Source organism: Puma concolor, chromosome B4 (genome assembly GCF_028749965.1).
Source record: "Puma concolor isolate L17-30 chromosome B4, mPumCon1.1.hap2, whole genome shotgun sequence".
In the NCBI taxonomy this organism is placed as follows: Eukaryota; Metazoa; Chordata; class Mammalia; order Carnivora; family Felidae; genus Puma; species Puma concolor.
In genome coordinates this window covers 60,175,753-60,195,611 of record NC_141673.1, presented here as the reverse complement: position 1 = coordinate 60,195,611, position 19,859 = coordinate 60,175,753, and the positions used below count along the sequence as shown (strand labels likewise).

The 19,859-nt window shown below is 50.6% G+C and overlaps 3 protein-coding genes across 7 annotated transcripts; 1 reads left to right on the top strand and 2 right to left on the bottom strand.

Moving 5' to 3' along the window:
- Positions 1–126: 126 nt before the first annotated feature.
- DNAJC14 (DnaJ heat shock protein family (Hsp40) member C14) lies at positions 127–7,995 on the bottom strand. 5 transcript variants are annotated; one of them, XM_086713124.1, is made up of 8 exons: positions 7,817–7,995; positions 7,116–7,264; positions 5,198–6,663; positions 2,588–2,694; positions 2,261–2,380; positions 1,491–1,651; positions 1,306–1,408; positions 127–1,105 (listed from the first exon to the last, which is right to left on the bottom strand). In XM_086713124.1, exons 3-8 carry the CDS (start codon positions 6,605–6,607, stop codon positions 895–897), a joined length of 2,112 nt encoding a protein of 703 aa, XP_086569250.1. In that variant the 5' UTR covers positions 6,608–6,663; positions 7,116–7,264; positions 7,817–7,995; the 3' UTR covers positions 127–894. The 5 variants fall into 5 exon arrangements, with proteins under 5 accessions (XP_086569250.1, XP_025782537.1, XP_086569254.1 ...); XM_025926752.2 differs by lacking the exon at positions 7,817–7,995 and having other exon boundaries at positions 7,116–7,316; XM_086713128.1 differs by lacking the exon at positions 7,817–7,995 and having other exon boundaries at positions 127–1,100; positions 7,116–7,316.
- LOC112863893 (transmembrane protein 198-like) lies at positions 7,911–12,933 on the top strand. The gene is given in 6 exon segments (XM_086713130.1): positions 7,911–8,689; positions 9,697–9,956; positions 10,551–11,132; positions 11,546–11,706; positions 11,828–11,957; positions 11,960–12,933. Coding segments are annotated over 5 exon segments (1,071 nt in total). The 5' UTR covers positions 7,911–8,689; positions 9,697–9,781; the 3' UTR covers positions 11,983–12,933.
- Positions 12,934–14,279: 1,346 nt separating this feature from the next.
- Positions 14,280–18,745, bottom strand: MMP19 (matrix metallopeptidase 19). Its single transcript, XM_086713134.1, is given in 9 exon segments — positions 14,280–14,408; positions 14,571–14,735; positions 15,228–15,279; positions 15,282–15,458; positions 15,892–16,137; positions 16,620–16,835; positions 17,072–17,202; positions 18,115–18,200; positions 18,519–18,745. Coding segments are annotated over 8 exon segments (1,161 nt in total). The 5' UTR covers positions 18,609–18,745; the 3' UTR covers positions 14,280–14,408; positions 14,571–14,572.
- Between the last annotated feature and the right edge of the window lie 1,114 nt (positions 18,746–19,859).

The window sequence follows — 19,859 nt, the reverse complement described above, 5'->3', positions numbered from 1 at the left end:
TATTTTTTTTTTATCCCCTCTCCCTTGGTCCAGTAGGAGATGCCCTTCACTCTCAGCTAAGAGTAGGAAAAGGATTCTCAAGTGAGAAAAAGGGCTCCACTATATGGGCAAAGAAGAAAGGGAAGATACAGGTTGCCAGTTATATATTTATAGAAAGATAATCCCCTGGCTTTAAATAGATATGTACATACAAATATGAACAAACTTAAAAAAATACAAACCCTTGGATCATAAAGGGGCTGCTGGGAGCCCCTTTTTCCTTCCCTCTCACCCAAGGGCAGAGGGCATGAGTCTGCTTTTTAAAAATTATCAGTTTTGGCCATCCCTGCAGCAACAAGCATGAAGTTGGGTGATTACCCACAAGGTGAATGTCAGGAAAAATGTAGAGTTCCCACTCTTTGAATTCTATGTATAATCTCCTATAATTAGGGCTACATGCTTTCTTGTTCTGTCTTTTAACTAGTATGTTGGGGTAAAGGAGGGGGCTCCCTCCTGAAATGGGTCAGGAAATCAGATAGACTTACAGTTTTAAAAGAGGGGGGGAAGTGTCATCTGCTCTAGAAGCAAAAGACAAAGGCATACAGACCCCAGGGAAATACCCAGTTCCCATGCTACCATGGGAGATACTGTCCAGCCCAGATCCAGGCTCTAGGTTCTTTGCTCTAGCCACCCCCTATTTCTTTGGTATTGTCTAAAGACAAGTTTCAGTTCCTAGGTGCTGGTGGAGGAGGGAGAGTGGTTCTGGGGCTTCCTACAGGTACTGAGTGAACAATTTGAACTTAAAATTTTCCCTTTTTTCAATATTTAAAAATAAACAAATCAAAACTCCATCCTGTGCTATACACAGCCCTTTTGACTCCCTGACATTGATCTGAGGAAAGAAGAGAAGGGGTGTCATCGTTGGAAGGGCCTCCTCACTTTCTTCCGCCGCTTCGGTTTGGCTTCTCCCTTGGGTACTGTGCTGTTGGGCTTAGAGGCTGCAGTGGCCCCAGGGCCAGGCTGAGGAGCTGCAAAGAAGTTCCCATTGGACATCTGGCCTGGGGGTACTTGAAAGATCCGGCTCAAGAAATCCTGAAGGTCTGCAGGAGGGGCTTCTGGGGCTGCTCTGAGGGGACAATAGAAGACATAACGAGGCAAGAAATACTGAGTTATATTGTTACCTGTTTATACCTAAGTTAAAGACATACTAAGTCAGTTGCCAGACTTCTTAAGGGTGAGACATCTAGGTGTCCTAAACGGCATGTCGTCTGAAATCATACTCAGAACTAGAATAGCAGGTAGATTGTTGAAAGAAATAATACTTACCTCTGCCGCCCACTGGTGCCTGGAATCCGAGAACCAAATGAGATGTGATAGGGGACTCTATGAGTATCTGGGGAGATTCCCACACGCTGGCATCCAGCCCACTCTGCAAGCATGAGAAATAATTAGCCAAAACATTATAGTTTTGAGCGTACATAAGCCCATATTTCTAGAGAACAGAAGTATACCTGTGATGTCATACACCTTTCCATCCATTAGTGCAAAATAGGTGATCTTGAGGCCCAACATGCTTGACTCTGCCCAAAAGTCTCCTTCCTCAGCAGGATGCAGTCTATTACACTCAGCACAGTATCTGGCACTTTTAGGTTCCCGGTCCATTTCAAACCTCCTACACCCAACACAACAACAAAAATTCCTTAATTTGTCAAGCCTACGGTGTTGCTATAGTATCATCATTATGATCACTTCTCAGCCTTTTGGCTAAGATCAAGTGTATAATATTTTTTTTTGTTGTTTATTTTTGAGAGACAGAGACAGAATGCGAGTGGATTAGGGGCAGAGAGAGGGAGACACAGAATCCGAAGCAGGCTCTAGGCTCTCAGCTGTCAGCACAGAGCCCGACGCAGGGCTCGAACCCACAAACTGTGAGATCATGACCTGAGCCAAAGTCGGACACTCAACCGACTGAGCCACCCAGGCACCCCTAATATCCTCGTTATTAACAAAGATGGCTGAAAGATCTAAAATTATCTCCACTCAGTTGTTACATATGCCTACAAACACCCTTACCCTCAGCCTTCTATATTAAATCTAAAAATAACTTTTTTTTTTATTGCTAATTCAAATCCCCAATCTCTTGATACGATGGCAAAAGCAGAAACCTCAGGGTCTTTTTACTCATCATCTATATCCCCCAACTACCAGAAATACTCACAAGGAGGTCTTTGGCTACCCAATCCCTAAGTTGTGGCTGTCCCATTCCTGTCCTATTTCATACCTATGCTTTCCCTGGCATCGGCTGCACATCATAGTGTTCATTGCCTCTTTGAGGTCATCCTGCAGCTTGGACAGAAACTCATTCACCGACCGGCTCAGCTCATTCTCTGCCATTCGTTTCCTAAGAGAAGAAAACCTTTGTAAATGAGAGGGTATTGAGCAAGGGACAAAGGGAGATGAATCTTTTAGCCTCTTGAGGCTCTTGGCCAGCGAGAAAAATAAGCAACCCCAATTCCCTCCACCTCAGAGAGCCTCCTCCAGCCACAAGTCCAGGGACCTCTACTACTGAAGATTACTCATTTACCCCACTTTCCTATTTCCCACTTACATTTCATATTCCTTCCGCCTTTCAGGATTGCTGACAATGTCCCAAGCTGCCCGCAAAACCTTGAAGGCCTCCTCGGCCCGGGGATGATGATTTTTGTCAGGATGAACCTACCAAGACAAAGATTTCCTCACAAATCCATTCCAACTCTCTCCCCATCTTAGGTCAAAATAACCTCATATCAAAGTATTCTCTTTGACCACCCTTTTGGAGAGTCAATACACCTAGATAAGTAATTGCTCTAGCTCTGCAAATAGTTTCAGGATCAAGACCCAGGTCTGTCACTATTAGCTATATGACCTAGAATATTGCATCTATCACGGATTATTGGGAGTATCGAATGAGAATACACATGATGTACATAGTACAGAATTTGGCATTAGGGTGATCCACCATCTCAGTGTGCTTGGGATTGTCCCAATTTTAGCACTGAAAGTTCATGTCTCAGGAAACCCTCAATCCCAGGCAAACAGGGATGTATACGCTACCTGGTATACATATACTAAGCCCTCACATTTTAGCTTTATCATCAATCATAAAGAATTCCAAGGATATTATATCCTCAAACTCATTCTTTTTTAACTAGAAAATTCTCATATATACTTCCTACAACAGTTTGCCTTTCTGTCCCAGAAATGAAATATAGCATATTGTGATCCTCACAGGCCTTTTACCCACTTTTCAACCTTTTCTCTAGGACAAATAGTATCCTTACTTCCTACAGCTTCTTGATTGTTCCCATCCTTATTTTCCAAAGGTACAGAATAAAGCTAGTCTCCTGATGATGCCAAATAAATAGAATGCTGCTAAATCTCCCACATATCCAAGCTTAGAGAACAGCCTTTTAGTCATGGTCACTCTGGGCCTAATAAGGGCAGTGAGAGGTTCCATAAAAGAAGCCCACAGACACTGGCCCAGAACAAGGAAGAATTCTTACATGTGTTACAGGTGTGTTGAAGATTGGGGGACTTAACTCCATCTCTACTCCAAGAAAATAAGTTGAAAATGAAAAATTTTGTGACAATATTTCCCAAGAAAGGATTATCTGCTAAAAGACATGAAAGTGAGGGGCGCCTGGGTGGCTCAGTGGGTTGGGTTGGGTTGGGTTGGGTTGAGCGGCCAACTCTTGATTTTGGCTCAGGTCATGATCTCGTTGTCGTGGGATCCAGCCCCATGAGCCTGCTTAGGATTCTCTCTCTGCCCCTCTCCTGCTTGTGTGTGCTCTCTCCCTCAAAAAATAAAAATAAACTTAAAAAAAAAAGAAAGACATGAAAGGGAGAAAAGAGCTCTACTACTAGTATCTAACTGAGTATAAGCTGTTGTTCCCCACTCTTAAGAATATGCCCCCGTCTATCCACTAAGGGGCATGAATTTCCCACCAAACTAATGTCCTCTGCTAAGTTACACACCTGGTATATTACTGTGTCTTGAATAGTTAATGGACACCTTGGTTACTCATTCCTATTTGGTGTCATGCAATCATTGAGGTAATTTACACACCATGATTTTTTACCAGTCCAGTTCCATACACTCAAATAGGCCCCCAATGGAATTTACACACATTACTTAATATTCATAATATAGTTTAACTTACAGAAAATAGCAATAATCATCACATCTAAAAATAATTACCTAATATCTACTAATAGCAATTTGATTGCATGCTCGTGTTAAACCATTTCCCTGAAGCATATGGGGCATCACAACTGCCATCTGTACCATGCCCTCTTATCAACAAAAGCAACCCTATCTTGGGGTGCCTGGCCAGCTCAGTCATTAAGGCAACTGTGACTCTTGATCCCAGGGTTGTGGGTTCAAGCCCCAAGTTGGGTGTAGAGATTACTTAAGGCTCGCTCAGTCAATTAAGCATCAGACTCTTGGTTTCAGTTCAGGTCATATGATCTCACAGTTGGTGAGATCAAGCCCCGCATTGGGCTCTGTACCAGCAGTGTGGAGCCTGCTTGGGATTCGCTCTCCCCCTCTCTCTCTGCCCCTCCCCTGCTCACACTCTAAATAAACATTAAAAAATAATTTAAAAAAAAACCAGACAACTGTATCTTCACGTATGACATACATATGCACACGCCTCTCTATGGTTTATGCTCTGTTCTCTTTCCTTTTCCCACTCTACATTGCTGGTCCTGAAATACGTTTTCTTTCACCTGGTCCTGGAATAATCACATGCATTTCCTGAACTTTCCCACTCTAGGTCCACATTTGCCTCTCTGGGACAGATAGCTGGATTTCCCCATGTTCAAAAAACCCTCTTTTGTTCAAGGTAGAGGAATTGACAGGCTATCTGACTAGGCCTTTTCTCCACCCTAGTTAGAGGGACTTCACCTGGAAATTCCAGGGTGAGTGGTCCAACATTGAACCACTAGGTTCATTTCTTTTTATTAAGAATCTCATGACAAAAAACTTAAAATGAAGGGAAAGTCAGATCCCATAGTGAAGGGGAAAAAGTCTTTATGACTGTTTCCTAAGAATTAAAGTTACTCCAGCTTCAAGTTGACTTTTTACTCTGCCTTCTCTTTATTCTACTCTCCCTAAAATTGGAATAGAAAATAAAATTTAACAAAAGAGGAAAAGGAAACAGAACGGAAGAATACTCACCATCACTGCCAGCTGCCTATAGGCCTTCTTCAGTTCAGTATCTGATGCTGTGGCTTCAACCCCCAACACATGGAAAGGGTTTAACTCATCCTCAGGAACCCCAGCCATGGTCAAGAGTCGAGCCACTTCTTCTTCAGGCTGGCAGTAGCGACCACCAGCTATAGGTGCATTCCCCTGCCTGTCAGTCCTTGGCTTGACCCAAGGCAACTCCAGCCAACCCCACTGAAACATTTTTACCAACTGTTGCCATGGCCTGCTATCTCTCAGCAGAATCAGGCAACGCTGCAGGGTGGGAAAATCCAGCCAAGAAAAGAGCCAAGTGGCTTTACCCCTCCAGCCTAACCTGTCACCCAGTCCCACCAGAAACCGCCAGCCCAACTGTAGACAGCCCAACAAGAGGGCCAGAGCCAAGAGGAGCAAAGCACCCAGTAGCCTAAGAAAACGGGTTAATAGCCCTGCCCCATAGCAACATCCTTGGCTCATAAATTGGAACATCACCTGGGCCCAGCCCCCCAGCCGCCCTGCCCAGACTCCCACCCAGACTCGAAAAAGGTCCAGATCACTGCCTTTCAGCTGCCTGCATGCATAGATGAGATGGCCACAAGTTTCCACATACTCTCCCACCAATACCAGCAGTTCAATCAGCCACCAGAAGCCTGCCTGTCCAAGCTGACACAGTTCCTCTGCTCCCCATAATCCCAGGCCTCTGCGCTTATCTGCTTGACTTCGTTTCCGGCCCAGCCTATGTCGGCCAGGGGACCTGGGATCTCTGCGTCCACCTTCCCGAGTATCCTCCTTGGCTGGAATGCGGTGCCGCTGTCTCCGAGGTGGTTTCTTTCCACTGGGCACACGTGAAAAATCACTGGGGAACTTAAGAGGTTCCTCATCATCATATTCCTCTTCCAACTCTTCATCTTCCCCCAAAACTGGAGAGGTACAATGGTGGCAAAAGTTGCTAGAAGAGCTATCTCCTCCCTCAGAGTAAGGCCCTTCAGGGATTCCAGGGGTTCCCTGGCAGTTGCAAGCAGATGGAATGGAAAGAAAAGAAGGGTTCCCATCCTCCTGGTACCCAGCCTCATTCTCTCTTGAGAGTTCCTGGTCCACTCCTGACTCTTCCTCTGAAGATGCCTCACTCTGATCAGGGTCCTCTCCATCCCTAGGGGGTCCTGGACCCCTTGGGGGGCCATGGCTTGGATCCGACCAGTGGGCTGGGTTTGGGGGCTGTGTGTACTTAGGACTAGAGTGCTCTGTGAGGCAGCGGGTACCATTAGAAGCAGGCCTCGCTGAGTCCCTGAGTCCTGAGAATGAAAGTATTTCAGGGTCCACAGAGGATCCTAAAGTCCTGAGGGAGGCGCCACCACTGTGGTGGGCTCCACACAACCCTCTTTCTCCGGGGTGCTTCTGGGCCATGACCCCGGGGCTTCCTGAGGATTTTAGGTCACAGCCATCATGATAAGTTCTGAGGCCTGTAACAAAGGTATTAAGGTGGAGGATGATCAAGTATAGGACACAAAGAGAGGGGCTAAATTATCTTAAATTGGGGATACAGTTAATGCACCCACCTCCCTTGTTTTCTCAGATTCTTCTGGAGCGTTCGTTGTCCCCAGCAATAAGCAAATACTCCATTAACCACAACCATGCTCCCTCCCCTCCTCCAAATCCCCTTAGTTTTTCTTCTTCCCCCAGAAAGCTACAAACCAAAATCTGGGAAAGAGGGAGGTACCGTAAAGGGTGTGGTCCTAGGGTCACTCGTGGGGGAAAAAGGGAAAGACGACCGGAAAGGGGTGCCGCAGGCTGCCCGAAAGGGTGGGGACCGCGCGGCTCTTAAGAAAAACCTGGGGGACCGAGCTTAGGGTTGCAGCTGAGAAAGACATCCAGGAAACCCTTGGGCTGGGTAGAGGGGGTAAAGGTAACGTACCGGAAGAGCGGCGGTAACTCCTCCCCCTCCAGCAGCTGGGCCTAGGGCCAGGGGGAGCTACGAGAGCAGCTCCCCCGGCTCCGCCTCCCGCTCACGCTCTGCTTCCGCCTTCCGTCCCCGCCGTGGCCACCGACCTACGGTTACTTCCACTTCCGGGGTCACCAGGGAAGAGACGGGAAGGAAACGAAAAGGCGGTTGGCGGAGGCGCGAGCCAGTCCAGCAAGCGCTGAGTCAAATCGGAGGAGGCGGTCCTAGGGAAACACTGGCCTCTCCCCTTAAAGGGCTCTCTGCTGCCGCCCTCCGAGTGCTGGAGTCCTATCCCCGCTGGCTGCACCGCTGGTGGGCGCTGCAGCTGTGCCTGCGGACTGGGGGCAGATTTTCAGGGTTCCTCTGGCTGTATTCTTGGGCTTTGTAGAGACTGAGAGATAGAGGATAGCCACCGAGCCACAGTCTGTTTCCTTTGCAGACAAAACCAGGGAGCGTAGAGGAGCCACCGCCCCGATCCTTTCCCTGCCTGTAGCGAGGACAGAGGACCTTTTGTATCATGCGGAGGTGGAGCGGCGGGGAGGACGCCCCGGGCTAGCCCCCACCCTGGCCTCCCTGCACTGCCCCTTCTTTCCCAGCAATCTTCGGCCTCCCCAGCGCCAGACCCAGCTGGCGAACTGCCCGGTATAACTACAGCTCCCACGGCCCAGACCCACCCCTCAGGACGCAGCTCCCAGGCACGGTCACGGAGCGATTCCAGGCGACCAGGAACGTAGCTCCGCCGGGCTCAGGACCCGAGCGGAGTGCCAAAAAACACTGCACTCATCTGCATGCTGCTTTGCGTCTCATTTGCATACCGAGCTGCTCTCGGTCGACGTCGACACGCGCCCCCGCCCCCACGCAGACCAGACTTGGGTCCCCTCTCTGTCGGTCCCCTCCTCTGCACACGCCTCTCTCGTTAGTCCCCCTTCCAGAGCCCGTCTTGCTCCGCAAGTTTTTCCGCCCATGAGCCCCTCGCCGGCGCCCCCAGTCCTGTAAAAGCCCCTTCCCCGGGTCCCCGTCTCGACCACCAGGTTCTCCAGAAGACAATACTCCAATTCTCTGGGAAGTGGAAGAAACCAAGCCGGGACTAGGGGGGCGCTGGGACCCCCGTTGGGGCTTTGAGAGCTTCTAATTGTCGAGTTATCGCCTAAGTATTCAGAGACATTTTCTTCAACTTCGTGTGGTGCCCCCAAACCCTTCCCTGCTATGGTTGCGGGGGTCTCTGGTCCCAGCTTAGGTCAGTGGGCAAACTGGGTCCCCCCACACATAGGGAAAAGAGTTGGAGGGGCCCGCCCCGTGATGTCACCCCCACTCCCCCACCCTCACACACACACCCTGTCCCCTTCCTCCACCCCCTAGGCTGATTGCATTTAGCTCTCAGGGCTTGGGCTACGACTTGCAAGAGTTTAGGGGGGCAACGAACAGAGTGGCCCTGGGGGTGCCCACGCCCGACAGCCGCCCCGACGCCTAGAACCTCCGGGCAAGGATGCAGCAGGGGGGTTAGGGAAGCACTTCTACCCCCTCCTCTCCTGAGTCCTGGCAGGGTGGTGAGTAGTTAACACTCCTTCCCCAACCCTCTCCTTATTTAGGGTCCCTAGACTTCCAAGCGGCTTGAGGTGAGGAGCCCCAGGGATTCCCCACGCCAACCCTCCAGCCTGTTAGGACCTTGATGTCCAAAAGAAGACAGATGAAAGTGCCTGCATCCACCCTACCCCACTCCCACAGTGCTCCCCAAACCAGCCCTTCCTTGGTGTTCTCCTTTCAGGAACTGAATTCAAACCCCACTGGCAACCCTGACACCCCTGGGGAAAGGGGGGGGGGGAGGAAAAGTCCCATCAGTGTCCTGAGGGGAGGAGCAAGAGGCTACCAGGATGTGAGATGTCTGCGGGCAAGGTGCCTGCTTAGTCCAAGAGGGACCATGGGAATTGGACTGTGGCCGGATACCCCTTCCCCCAACTTAACTCCATCTACCTATGAAGCGGAGGCTTCAGAACCTTGACAAAGTGCGGGAACTGTCTCTGGTTCCTTGTCCCAAACTTTTTTGATATGCTTCTTTTTACGTCTTCCTTCCCTGGGGTTGGAGCAGCTGTCCAGAGACCCCACTATGACTCATTCTCTCCTGTTTCTCCTCCTCCCCCCCAGGATTAACCCCACCTTTCCCAGTCCGGTAGGGTCGTATTGAGTTCCAGCTGCAGATTGGGCAAACTTTGTTTTTAGCTCGAACAGGCGGCTGAACCTTCAGTTACCAGTCCCACTAATGCCCCTGGGCCCCTCCTTCCACCCACTTAGGACTTCTGACTCTTCCCACCCTGGAAAGCTAGGGAACAAAGTCTCATTACCTTTTGAGATTTTAGTTTAAGTTTCACTTAGTGTCCTTGTTTCAGAGGTTAGTAAAGAGACAGTCAGCTCCCCTTGACCCACTCCTGTAGATTTGTTCAGTTACCCCAGCAAGTCCATGCTCCCTCCTGAAATCGGCCTTTCTTCGTAAGAAATAGGGGTACAGAATCCTCAAGATTCATGGGCACCTAAGTTCCTGCCCCCTACCCCCTTGCAGGTTTCCCAACCCCCTCAAGACATTCATGGATGGATGAGAGGAGCTGACACTGACCTTCCCCTCTGTGATCACCTTTTCTTCGGCCATGGAGGAAGCCTTGCTGCCCCTGGCCATGACCTCTGACCCCAGGCCCTTTAATCAACAACTCCCAGAGCCTCCAGACCCAAGATGTGTCTTGGAACCCCAGGACAATCCTGAACTGGCACCCGCCCTGGTGTGTGCTCTTTGCTGCTGCTTTGGAATCATCTACTGCTGCTTCGGTGAGGGCAGGGCCAGGATTCTGGGGGGCAGCTGCCCAAGACTCTCACTCTCAAGGATGATGGGAACTTTCTTCTTTGCTCCTAGGCCACCTCTACTCCTCTATTAGGGGATGCCTACCTTCAGTGTAGCCCCTGCTGCTCTTGCCAGCTCTTCTTGTCCACCCCCCCCCACACACACACATCCATGCCCCCTGACTCTGACCCCTGGCAACTATCACTTGCTTCACCGTTCCCTCCTACCTCAAAACTCCATTCCCACATTATCCTCCATGATTCTTCAACCCTTCCCCAATAACCTGAATCAGCCTGTGCTGATTCCTTCTGCCATCCCTGGAAGGACTAAACCTTTTTTCTATAGCTATTTCCCTCAACATATCCATCTTTCCTCCTAATTTTTCCTCCCACCCCTCACAGGTTTTGAAAGGTCCCTGCCCTCCCTGAGATGATCCCTTTTTACCCCTTGCCTTGTGGTCCCTGGGTTGCTGCTCCTGTCTTCTGCTCCTCGTTAGCCACTCCTCTCCCTTGTAATTCATCAGAGCCATCCGTGTAGATGCCCCCTTTCTGTCTCTCAGTGCCTCCTGCCTCCCTTCCCAGGCTACCGCTGCTTTAAGGCAGTAATGTTTCTCTCGGGCCTGCTGTCAGGAGCTCTGGTGATCTTCCTGCTGTGCCACAAGGAACGAGTGCTAGAGACACAGCTGAGCCTGGAGGTGAGCGCGGGCATTGCGCTGGGCATCGGACTCCTCTGTGGCCTGGTCACCATGTTGGTTCGCAGCGTTGGGCTCTTCCTGACTGGTCTCCTGCTAGGCCTAACCCTGGGTGCCGGGGCCCTGCTGGGCACAGAGCCCATCTACCAACCACCTTCAGCCTGGGTGCCAGCTGGGGGGCTGGTGGGGCTGGCACTGCTGGGAGCCCTGCTCACGCTTCGGTGGCCACGTCCATTCACAGTTCTGGGCACGGCCCTGCTGGGTGCTGCGGTGCTGGTGGCCTGTGCTGACTACTTCCTAGAGGGGCTGGCACTGGGCAGTCGGCTGGGCCAACGCTTGCAGGCACTTCCAGCCTTGCCTCCTCTCTGCTGGTATAGCTGGGTCTTGCTGGGCACCTGGCCAGCCCTGGGGGCCCTTGGGGCCCTGGCCCAGTGGAAGCTCATGGATGAGGAACATGGAGGCCACGCCAATGGTGAGTTAGTGCCATGGTACAGAAGCAGCTAACCTGTGCCCATATCCCCAGTTCCCAGACTTGATGGGGGGAAGCGGGGGGAAGTGTCTAAGGTGAATGGGGCAGGGCATCGAAAGAAAGTTAGAGTTGGAGGAACCAATGGTCTGGGTGAGAATGAGGAAAAATTGTCAGAGGGAATAAGGAGGAGTTAGTTACTGGGGACCGTTACAGAAGGAAAGGAATATCTCAGGGAAGTCCAGAAGGAAAGTGTAGGAGGATTCCAAAGAAGAGTTTCTTTTAGAATAACCAGGGGAAAGATGAGGTTTGAGAGACCCAAAACAGGAAGAACAAATGGGTTTCTGTAGAGGGTGAGTGTGTTTGGGGGTGGGATTTAGGGTCTAAAGAGGCCTGAGTCTGTATTGCCCCCTCCCAAGCAGTGGTCTTGAGCCACCAGCGAAGGCATCTTCAACTCCTTCGGATCCGCCAGCAAGAGGCCAAGTGGCACCGAACATCCCCTGGGGTGGGGCTCTGTGAGGGCAGTTACCGGCGCCAGCTCCCCCACAACGGCCGGAGCCCTGCTGATAGTCTGGCTCCTGTGAGTGAGGGGAGGGGCACACCTGGGGATGGGGCAAAGGGCACTCAGGGATGGTCAGGGTGGGAGGGGGGGCTCTGACCTAGGCCCTTCCTTCTGCCTTCTCTGCCCTGTGCCTCTCCAGAGTTATCTCCAGAGCCTTCGAGAGCGCCAACTGGGACCAGGCACCCGGGCCACAGCCCCCCACACCGTCCTGGACTTGGATTCTGACTGTGGTTCCACTGTACCCCTCACCACACCTTCTGGTTCCACCCATACCTGAGCCTAAACCTCCACTGAGGCTTCCACCCCAGCAAGAGCCTGGGAACACCCAAATGTGCAAGGCCTGAGCCCACAGGACACACACACAAACTTCCTCACCTCTCAGATTGGGGATAGAATCTGTACTCCAACCCAGACCAACCCTGTAGGGATATGTTTCAGGGACAGGTAAAGGAGAATCTTGTGGGGAGGGGAGAAGAATGGAAGTAGGAGAACCTACCTCTTCCAAAAATAGAGGTGCCCTGGTCCCTAAAGTAACTGACTTTCTAATTCCCTTTAAACCAAGGAGAGCCCTTACCCAAATAGCCTTTTATATACTTGCCTTGGTGTGCCTCACAATGGTAAAATAAGGAGTTTTGTTGTTTTAGGACCTATTGAAAATCAGGAAGCCCACTAAAGCACTTGATAGCTTTTTGATGGGGAGAAGGACACAGAGGAACTCTAGGATCACCTAATCCCTAGGCCTCTCTCATTAAAAGGTAGTTGGCTTCCTGGTTAGCCTTTACTCCCGAGTCCCATAGGCTCAAGCCTCCTTCTCCTACCTCAGTTGGGAGTACTGTCCTCCATGGTGCTTCCTTTTCCCTCCTTAATGTAGGGAAGACGATGGGGCAATGTATGGAACAGCACCTGCCTCCCCCAAAAGCTGGCTGTTTGCCCCAAGGAGAAAGCATTGGCCCACATGCCAGAGTCTTGCCCTTTTGCCCAAAGTAGCCTGGTCTTCAAGGCTGCACAGGAGACAAGTGCCTTCTCTGCTTCTCATTGTAGGTGATGCTAATCTCCTTAACTAGAACTTTGTCCCACCCACTAACCCATTCTAACTGTCCCTCCTCTGATTCTCCCGCTCAAAGTCTGTTCCCTGGTTCCCCAGACAGCATGAAGGAAGATATATTCCTCCCCTGGGCAACAAAGCTAGGATGGGAGGGAAGAAGAATATGGGAGCACGTGAATAAAATGGCATTGAACACTGAACCAGGGAGTCCAGCCTCTGCTGTTGCTGTTTTTTTCTTTTTTCTTTTTTCTTTTTTTGCATCCCCAGTTAGCCAGACTGACAAGTCCTCTGTCCCCTAAAGGTCTGATATGATCTTATCAGATTGGACTACGGTACACACAGCTACACACACACACAGCCAGAGGAAGAACTGTTCAGTCCTCTCTAATGAACATGGAGTTAGCCTTTATTAAGCACAAATGTGCCAGACACTGTGCCATATACTTCACAAATAGTATTTCATTTAATGCAATAACCTGCAGGATTGGTATCCACCTTATTTTGCAGATGGGGAATCTGAGGCTCCATGAGGTTAATTAACTTGTCCAAAGTCATCAGCAAGTAAATGTGATTCTCAAGTGTTCCAAAGCCCTTGCTCATTTTACTGGCCATGCTGTTTCCTTGCACTTTATCTAGGAAGAACAGGACCCAGGCATTTAGCTTCCCAGCTTTGCTGCCTGTAAGCCAGGGGCCTGAGTGGTGCCTTCCTTCTACCACTGTCTTCCAGAGAATAGATAACACAGCTCGAAGTGCTATCTAGAATGGAAGAAAAATGTCTAGAGGCTGACCCAGAGTTAGGGAGTCCTGCCCAGGAGGGAAAGAGCACAGAGGAGTGGTGGCTAGGAGTTAGAGGCCTGGGGTCTATGGCATGCCCCTGGTGCAGCCCTCCTGCCTAGTGAGCAGACATTTGCTTCACATCTTGTCATCTGTGAGGGTGACATTACCAGGGAATGAAAGGGTGGTGGAGACTGTGGCTGAGGGGGTAATGTCCAAGATTGGGTCTCTGGGTGAGGGGGCTGTGTTCAAGGTGGTATCTATGGCTGAGGAAGTGGTATCCAAGTTTGTTCCTATGGCTGAGTTGTCAGTCCCTGAAGGAGTGGTGTTCCCACCCAATGGAGTATTGTCTGAGGTCTGGGGACGACAGTGCATCCAATTGTGGGCAGTATCTCTGGGATAGCCTTTCTCTACTCGAAGCTGCTGGTTGAGGCGCCAGTACTGTTTACCCTTGAAGAAGTAGACATGGCCATCCCGCCAACCCATAGCAGCAGAGGGCTGGTCTGGCACTCCTGTAAACAATCCCTTGATTGGTTTAGGGTAGTGGCTGAAGTCAGTTCGGGCCAGCTCGTCCCACTGCCAGTACCCGGAGCCCTAGGTGTGGGGTGGGTAGGGAAGAGAAGAGGATGAGGAGAGAGCTTAAGGATCCCCAGAGGTCTAACCCCAACCCACCGCAGCTGCAGATGATCTCCCCTCAACAGCAAGTTGGCTTCTCAGTGTGAGGTAGCCCACCCCTCCTAAGAAGCTGTTTGCCCTTGCTTTGAACTGTTTACCTTAAAGAGGAACACCTTTTTATTGAAAGGCCAATAGAGAGCTGCATCCAGGTGGGGGTCTACCCTATTCAGCTTCTTGGGAAAGCCAGGAGACATCTTGAAATTATTATAGCGCCACACCTTGTCTCCTGAGTGCATGTAAGGAAAGAACAAGTCATCTCTGTCTTCAGGTGATAGCTTTTGGTCCTCCCATTCCACCCTTCCAGGAACTTCTCATCTCTCCCTCCCTTTTATGGCTTCTTTAATGGTAGGCCCTCCTCAGGTAACACACTGTAAACTAGTCCCTTTACCCTTAAAGAAGTGAATCCACTGTGTTCGAGGAGAGTAGACAGCAGCATCTAGGTTTCCTGGGAGCCCCTCCCAAAGGGCAGACACTTGGAACAAGGGACCCAGCCCTGAATCTGTCACAGTCCACACGTAGTTCCCCTTGAAGGCATAAGTCTTCCCGCGGGGCCCTGAGAGCAAAAGTGTGTCAAGTCAAAAAGAGATGGGTCAAATAAAGACTTGTGGATACCTCAGACAAGCTGATTATCTGCCTTCATCCCACAGGCTGGTCCCTCAGAAATTCACTCAACATTAATTCAAAGAGAAGATTAAAGGTAGAGAAGGAAGACTCCGTGTTCAGCCTCTTTGCTGTTCAGAGCAGTTTAGCTCTGAACAATAAAACAAAAGCCCTGCAGATAGCTGCTCCCCTTTGGGGACCTCACCTTCCATTCCAATAGCTTCCAAGTTGTCCTTCCCTGCATGTATAACACGCTCTCTAATAGACATTCCAGTAAATATAGTTTTCTCCATCTTGCTAGATTAGCAGATGTGTTTTAGTGACCCTTATAGGGAGGCAACCGAGGTAAATGCCTGCCTAACCCACCTTTAATTTGGCTCTGAAGCCTCCCTCCCCATGCCACATGCCTCCTTCCATGGCCACTAACCTCTGCTGGGTATCTAACCACTGTTGCTCATGCTGAGGTTCCATGTCATTCCCATTTGTCCAAGTCTCAAGTGAGTGGGCTGCTGCCACTGCCCACCTATAGCCTGAAAGGGAAGGGCCTCACCCAGCATCACGGCATCCAGTTCACCACTGCAGGGGTCTGGCATGGGACTGGGTTCTGTAGGCACGTGTGGTACAGTGGGGAGCTCCATCTCTTCTTCCTCATCCTCTGTCTCTGGGCTCTTCTTCCCTGCAAGGTAGCATGATGCTGTTCAAGGAGAGAACTCATAGCAACTGACCTCCCGCCACTCTTCTGTAAGTTTGGCTCAGAGGCCCTGTATAAAGGGGAAAAGGGAATCCTAGAGCATTTCTCTTGATGGGAAGCAAGATCATATCGATATCAATTGATAGTGTTGACAGGCACCAGAAAGGGAGAAGGAAGTTTGCTGGAATATTCATTCTTCTTCCCCAAGAAAGGGCAAGAGGGGAGAGAGGCCTGGAAGGAAGATCAGACATGGAAGTGTCAGAAAAACAGCTGCTGAAAATGAAGATGCCTGAATAACTGGGTAGGAGGAAGAGAAGAAGACAAGTCAGTTCCTGCCATGGAGGTTAGACCTGTCTCTATAAGCCTGAAGAGATGCTGGTCACACTGACCCTCATGATCAACGGGGGAAAAGACTAACCATATAGAGCCTGAATCCCAGCCACATCATCCGGGTGCAGCTTGAAGTGGGGCCGATAACCAGCATAGACAGGGGCCATGAGGGCCTGTGTATATCGGGAGTGCCCAAGCCCCAGGGCATGGCCCAGTTCGTGGGCTGCAATGATGCGCAGGTTCACTCCCCGGTAAGTCCGCTCCGTCCAGAGTTCATCTTCATCAAAGTGCACACTGCCCAGCTCTGGGATGTCAGCATGGGCCAGGACCCTCCCTGGACAAAGGCAAGGGTGAACAGGAATGAGGTCAGAGTCTCCTAGGCTAGAGCATCCCCTGCCTGTTACAAACCCCAATTTCTCCATTCCCTTAAAATTCCATCTACTTTCAGTCTCCTGCATGCCTCTCTCTCACCTTTCAGATCCCCCATCATCACCCACTTCTCTCTGGGATGCCCATCACTCTGTTTCTGTACCTCCCAACCACTCTCTTCTCTCCGGCCCAATCCTCTCTGAGATGTGCCTTGAGAAGGGGAATTTAGACCAAGGAATAAGACATAACCTTCAAAGAGGAGGCTTGATAAGGCCCCAGGGAGGTGACCAACTGCTCCCCAAAGGAATATTAGAAGGTAGTTAGAGAGTGTAGGGTGCAGTTGGACATAGGCGGCAGACTGAACATTAAGGTTCCAGAGTCACTAAGCTCAAGGGGACAGAGATAATCTCGAGGTCTGTGATGTGGGAGCCAAGAGCTGGTACCTACCAGGCCCATCAAAGGAATTGGAGCAGTACGGGCTCTGGCGGCCATGGAAGGAGAGGCGGATGTCAGCCCAGCCAGCCTGCACCTCCCGGAAGGTCAGGGGAGCCACATTGCTCCAGTACCGGAAAGCTTGAAGCAGGGCTGCCCGGGCTGTGTGGGGTGGGAGGGTGGAAGGCAGGTTCAAGATGCGGAAGGTCAGGTGCTTCTTTCTCCAGCGGCCTGGTTATTAGACCAGAAAATAGGTTAGAAACACAGATCCCCTGCAAGCCCCAGAAAGATCCCCTGAGTCTGGGCATTCATTCAGCAAAGCTATGTCTCCAGGCAGGTGATGATCAGGTAATCACCAGGTGATCATCCATTCAACACTGAGCTGGACCAGGCTGTCCCAATGTCACCTGTTCTCCAGAGCCATGCCACCCCCTCCTTTCCCTCCCTTTCCCAGTCTCAGTCCTCACCCAGCAGAAGGTATTTAAGGGTCTTCTGGTTGAAGGGGTCCTCCAGGCCACAACGGGGCTGCCTCATGCGGGCCCTTGTGGCATCATCCAGCTGACCTGACACTGGCAGCTCAGATGCTTCCTGAAAAGCTCTGAGAAGAGGAAGAATGATGGGCCCAGCAGAGCAGGGGAATCTGGAATGACTGGAAACTGAGGAAAGCTCTCTGGCCACCTGCTGCCCAAAGTGGTAGCAGAGAATGGCACAGAATCTCTGAAGCTGATGGGGTCACTCCAGTATCCAGTCCTCATAACTAGGACTTTCTCTCCAGTTCTGCAGAAATAGCGATACTCCAGCTTCATCTCCCCATCTTCCACCTCTTATTTGTTAGGTTTCCCTCAGGTGTAGCCCTCTTCCCCTACAATTTCTAACCTTCTCCTGAGGAAGTGTCCCGTCCCCCTGCTCTGGAGACTCTCCCACCTCTGATCCCACCTGAGGGCCTGTCCTCCCTCAGCCTTCTCCTCCTGGCTAGACATCCCCACCCCCTGCCCCCCAGCCCAGCCTGCTCTGGGGCAATTTCATCCCATAGGCATGTCAGGCATCATGGTTTTTGAAGGGACTGTAAACATAACCGAAAGCAGAAAGAAAAACTATCCGTTAGATCCAAAATATAAAAAGAAAACTTCAAAATATAAGTAAATGCTGACTTAAAAGTCTACAAAAAGCAACATCATGTCAACAACTCAATTCCAATTCAACCGAACTCATAGCTTTACATACAAATCATACTTCATGTGGGATGTCACTAATAGTATATTGGATATGATGTGGAATGGAGCCCCCAAAGCGATGCTTAGGGCTTAGGAAGACCCAATGACTGCTCCTCATCTTTGATCCCCATCTCACTCCACACCCCACCACCCAAACTGTGGCGTGTCCTATTCCCTAGATCCCTGACATGGATTTGGGTCAGGCAGAAGTGGGCCTGGGGAGAGGAAGAGATGAGAAGAAGAAAAGATGACCTTGCAACCTCAACCTTTACAGCATGTGCCTTATGACCTCTCACCTCAGAGCCTCCATGATATCTTCTGGCTTGAAGTCATCAGGTCCTTCGAGAGGCTTCTGTAGGTATCCATACTGCAACAGGTAATCCTATGATGGGGGTCAGGGTAAGCAGAATAAAAAGGGAGTTAGTCTTAGGGTAAATCTTCTCAGTGATCTAGCAGATCCATAAGGATAGGGGAGGACAGACATGGAAGGATTAAAGGAGAGAGGCACCTTCGGGAAGGGGCTCAGGTAGAACAAAGGCAAGGAGTGGGAGATGGGCCAGAATAGATCATAAAGTAGAGGAAGGAAGGGAGAGGCACGTTGAAGTTCAGGATGGAGGCCTGGATGGGACTGTAGCGCAGTACCCCGATCCCTTCCTAGGCCTTGGTCCCTCTTTCCCCGGGAGGGGTGTGGAGAACTCACCACTGCTGCCTCCTTCCCTGAAGGCCCCAGGGTCTGGCCTGAGACTGTCATAAGGAGTAGGAAGCCCAGCCATAGCCACTGCCAGTTCATGGTCCCACTAGGCAGGAACTCCAGAGGCTGTCCTTGTCCTCTGCCCTGAGATTTCTGGGAGCCTGGGGAGTAGGGCTTGGTGGGGGGCTCTTGCCTCCAGTTCTCTCCACTCTCCAGTCTCTGGCCCTCTTTACAAAACTTAAGGGGAGGGGAATTGGGGGGAGTGGCAGTGGGAGGTGACTAAGCCCAGAGGTATGTTGCAATTCTCCATTAACCCCTGCCCTGCCACAGAGCTTCCATCAAGAAGGGCCCCCAGCCCATTCCCACAGGGTCCTCTGCTGGAGATGGGAAGACTTTTCATACTGCCCTGCCCCAGGGGTGGGCATCCTGGCAGGATGAGAAGCAGAGTCTCTGCAGAGCTAGGGATGGGGACCACGGCTATCCCCTGGAGTTGGACATTCCTGTGCCCCAGGAACCCTGGGCAGCAAACCCCTCATCTTCAACATTCATAGGTCCCTGTCTGCTCTAGGATAGGAAAAAAATAAAATAAAAGTGAAGAGGTAGGAAGCAGCTTAGGTGCTTAGGTTTCAGGTGAAGGAATCAGAGATGAGGTCTCAGTTTCTTTGTACTCAAGACCAAATTAGGAATTTAAATGTTCTTGAAGCCTACTTGTGTCTGCTTTAATAAAAAGTCATTATTTCAAGCATTTCATGAGCCCATAATGTCAGGGTGGGGGTGGGGGTTAACAAGGGTACAAAGAAGTAAAAGGCCAGAGCTTGCCCACAGGAAGCTTGTGGAAGCTTGTGGCAAGGCTGACCCAAGTACCCGAAATGAGGGGAACCAGGATGCCAGGCAGGAGATGCCCCATCCTAAGGATCATGGGGCTGTGGGGAGGCTCGCCAAGAAACCAGGCTTTGAAGCCTGGCTAAGAATTGGATGGAGTAAAACAGTACCGAGGGACACGGACAGTGCAGGCCTTGAGTGAAAGTGCAGAGCTGAGAAAAGCCACTGTGCTCACTGAGTGGTTTTCCAGGGTCTGGATTGCTTCATTCACCACTGACTCCCTAGTACCTACTTCAGTCCAGCTCAATGCTTCAGGTGGTGCTTAATGAATCTTTGTCAAATAACTGGGGTGGGAGAGTGGTTGGGAGCCAGAGTTTAGAGGGGGTCTTGAGTGCTATTTAAGGAAGAAGTGAAAAACTTACATTTTGTTTATGAAAAAAAAAAGTTTATTTTTTATTTTTTATTTTTGAGAGACAGAGAACACACGCTTGTGTGAGAAGGGCCAGGGGGCAGAGAGAGAAGGAGACA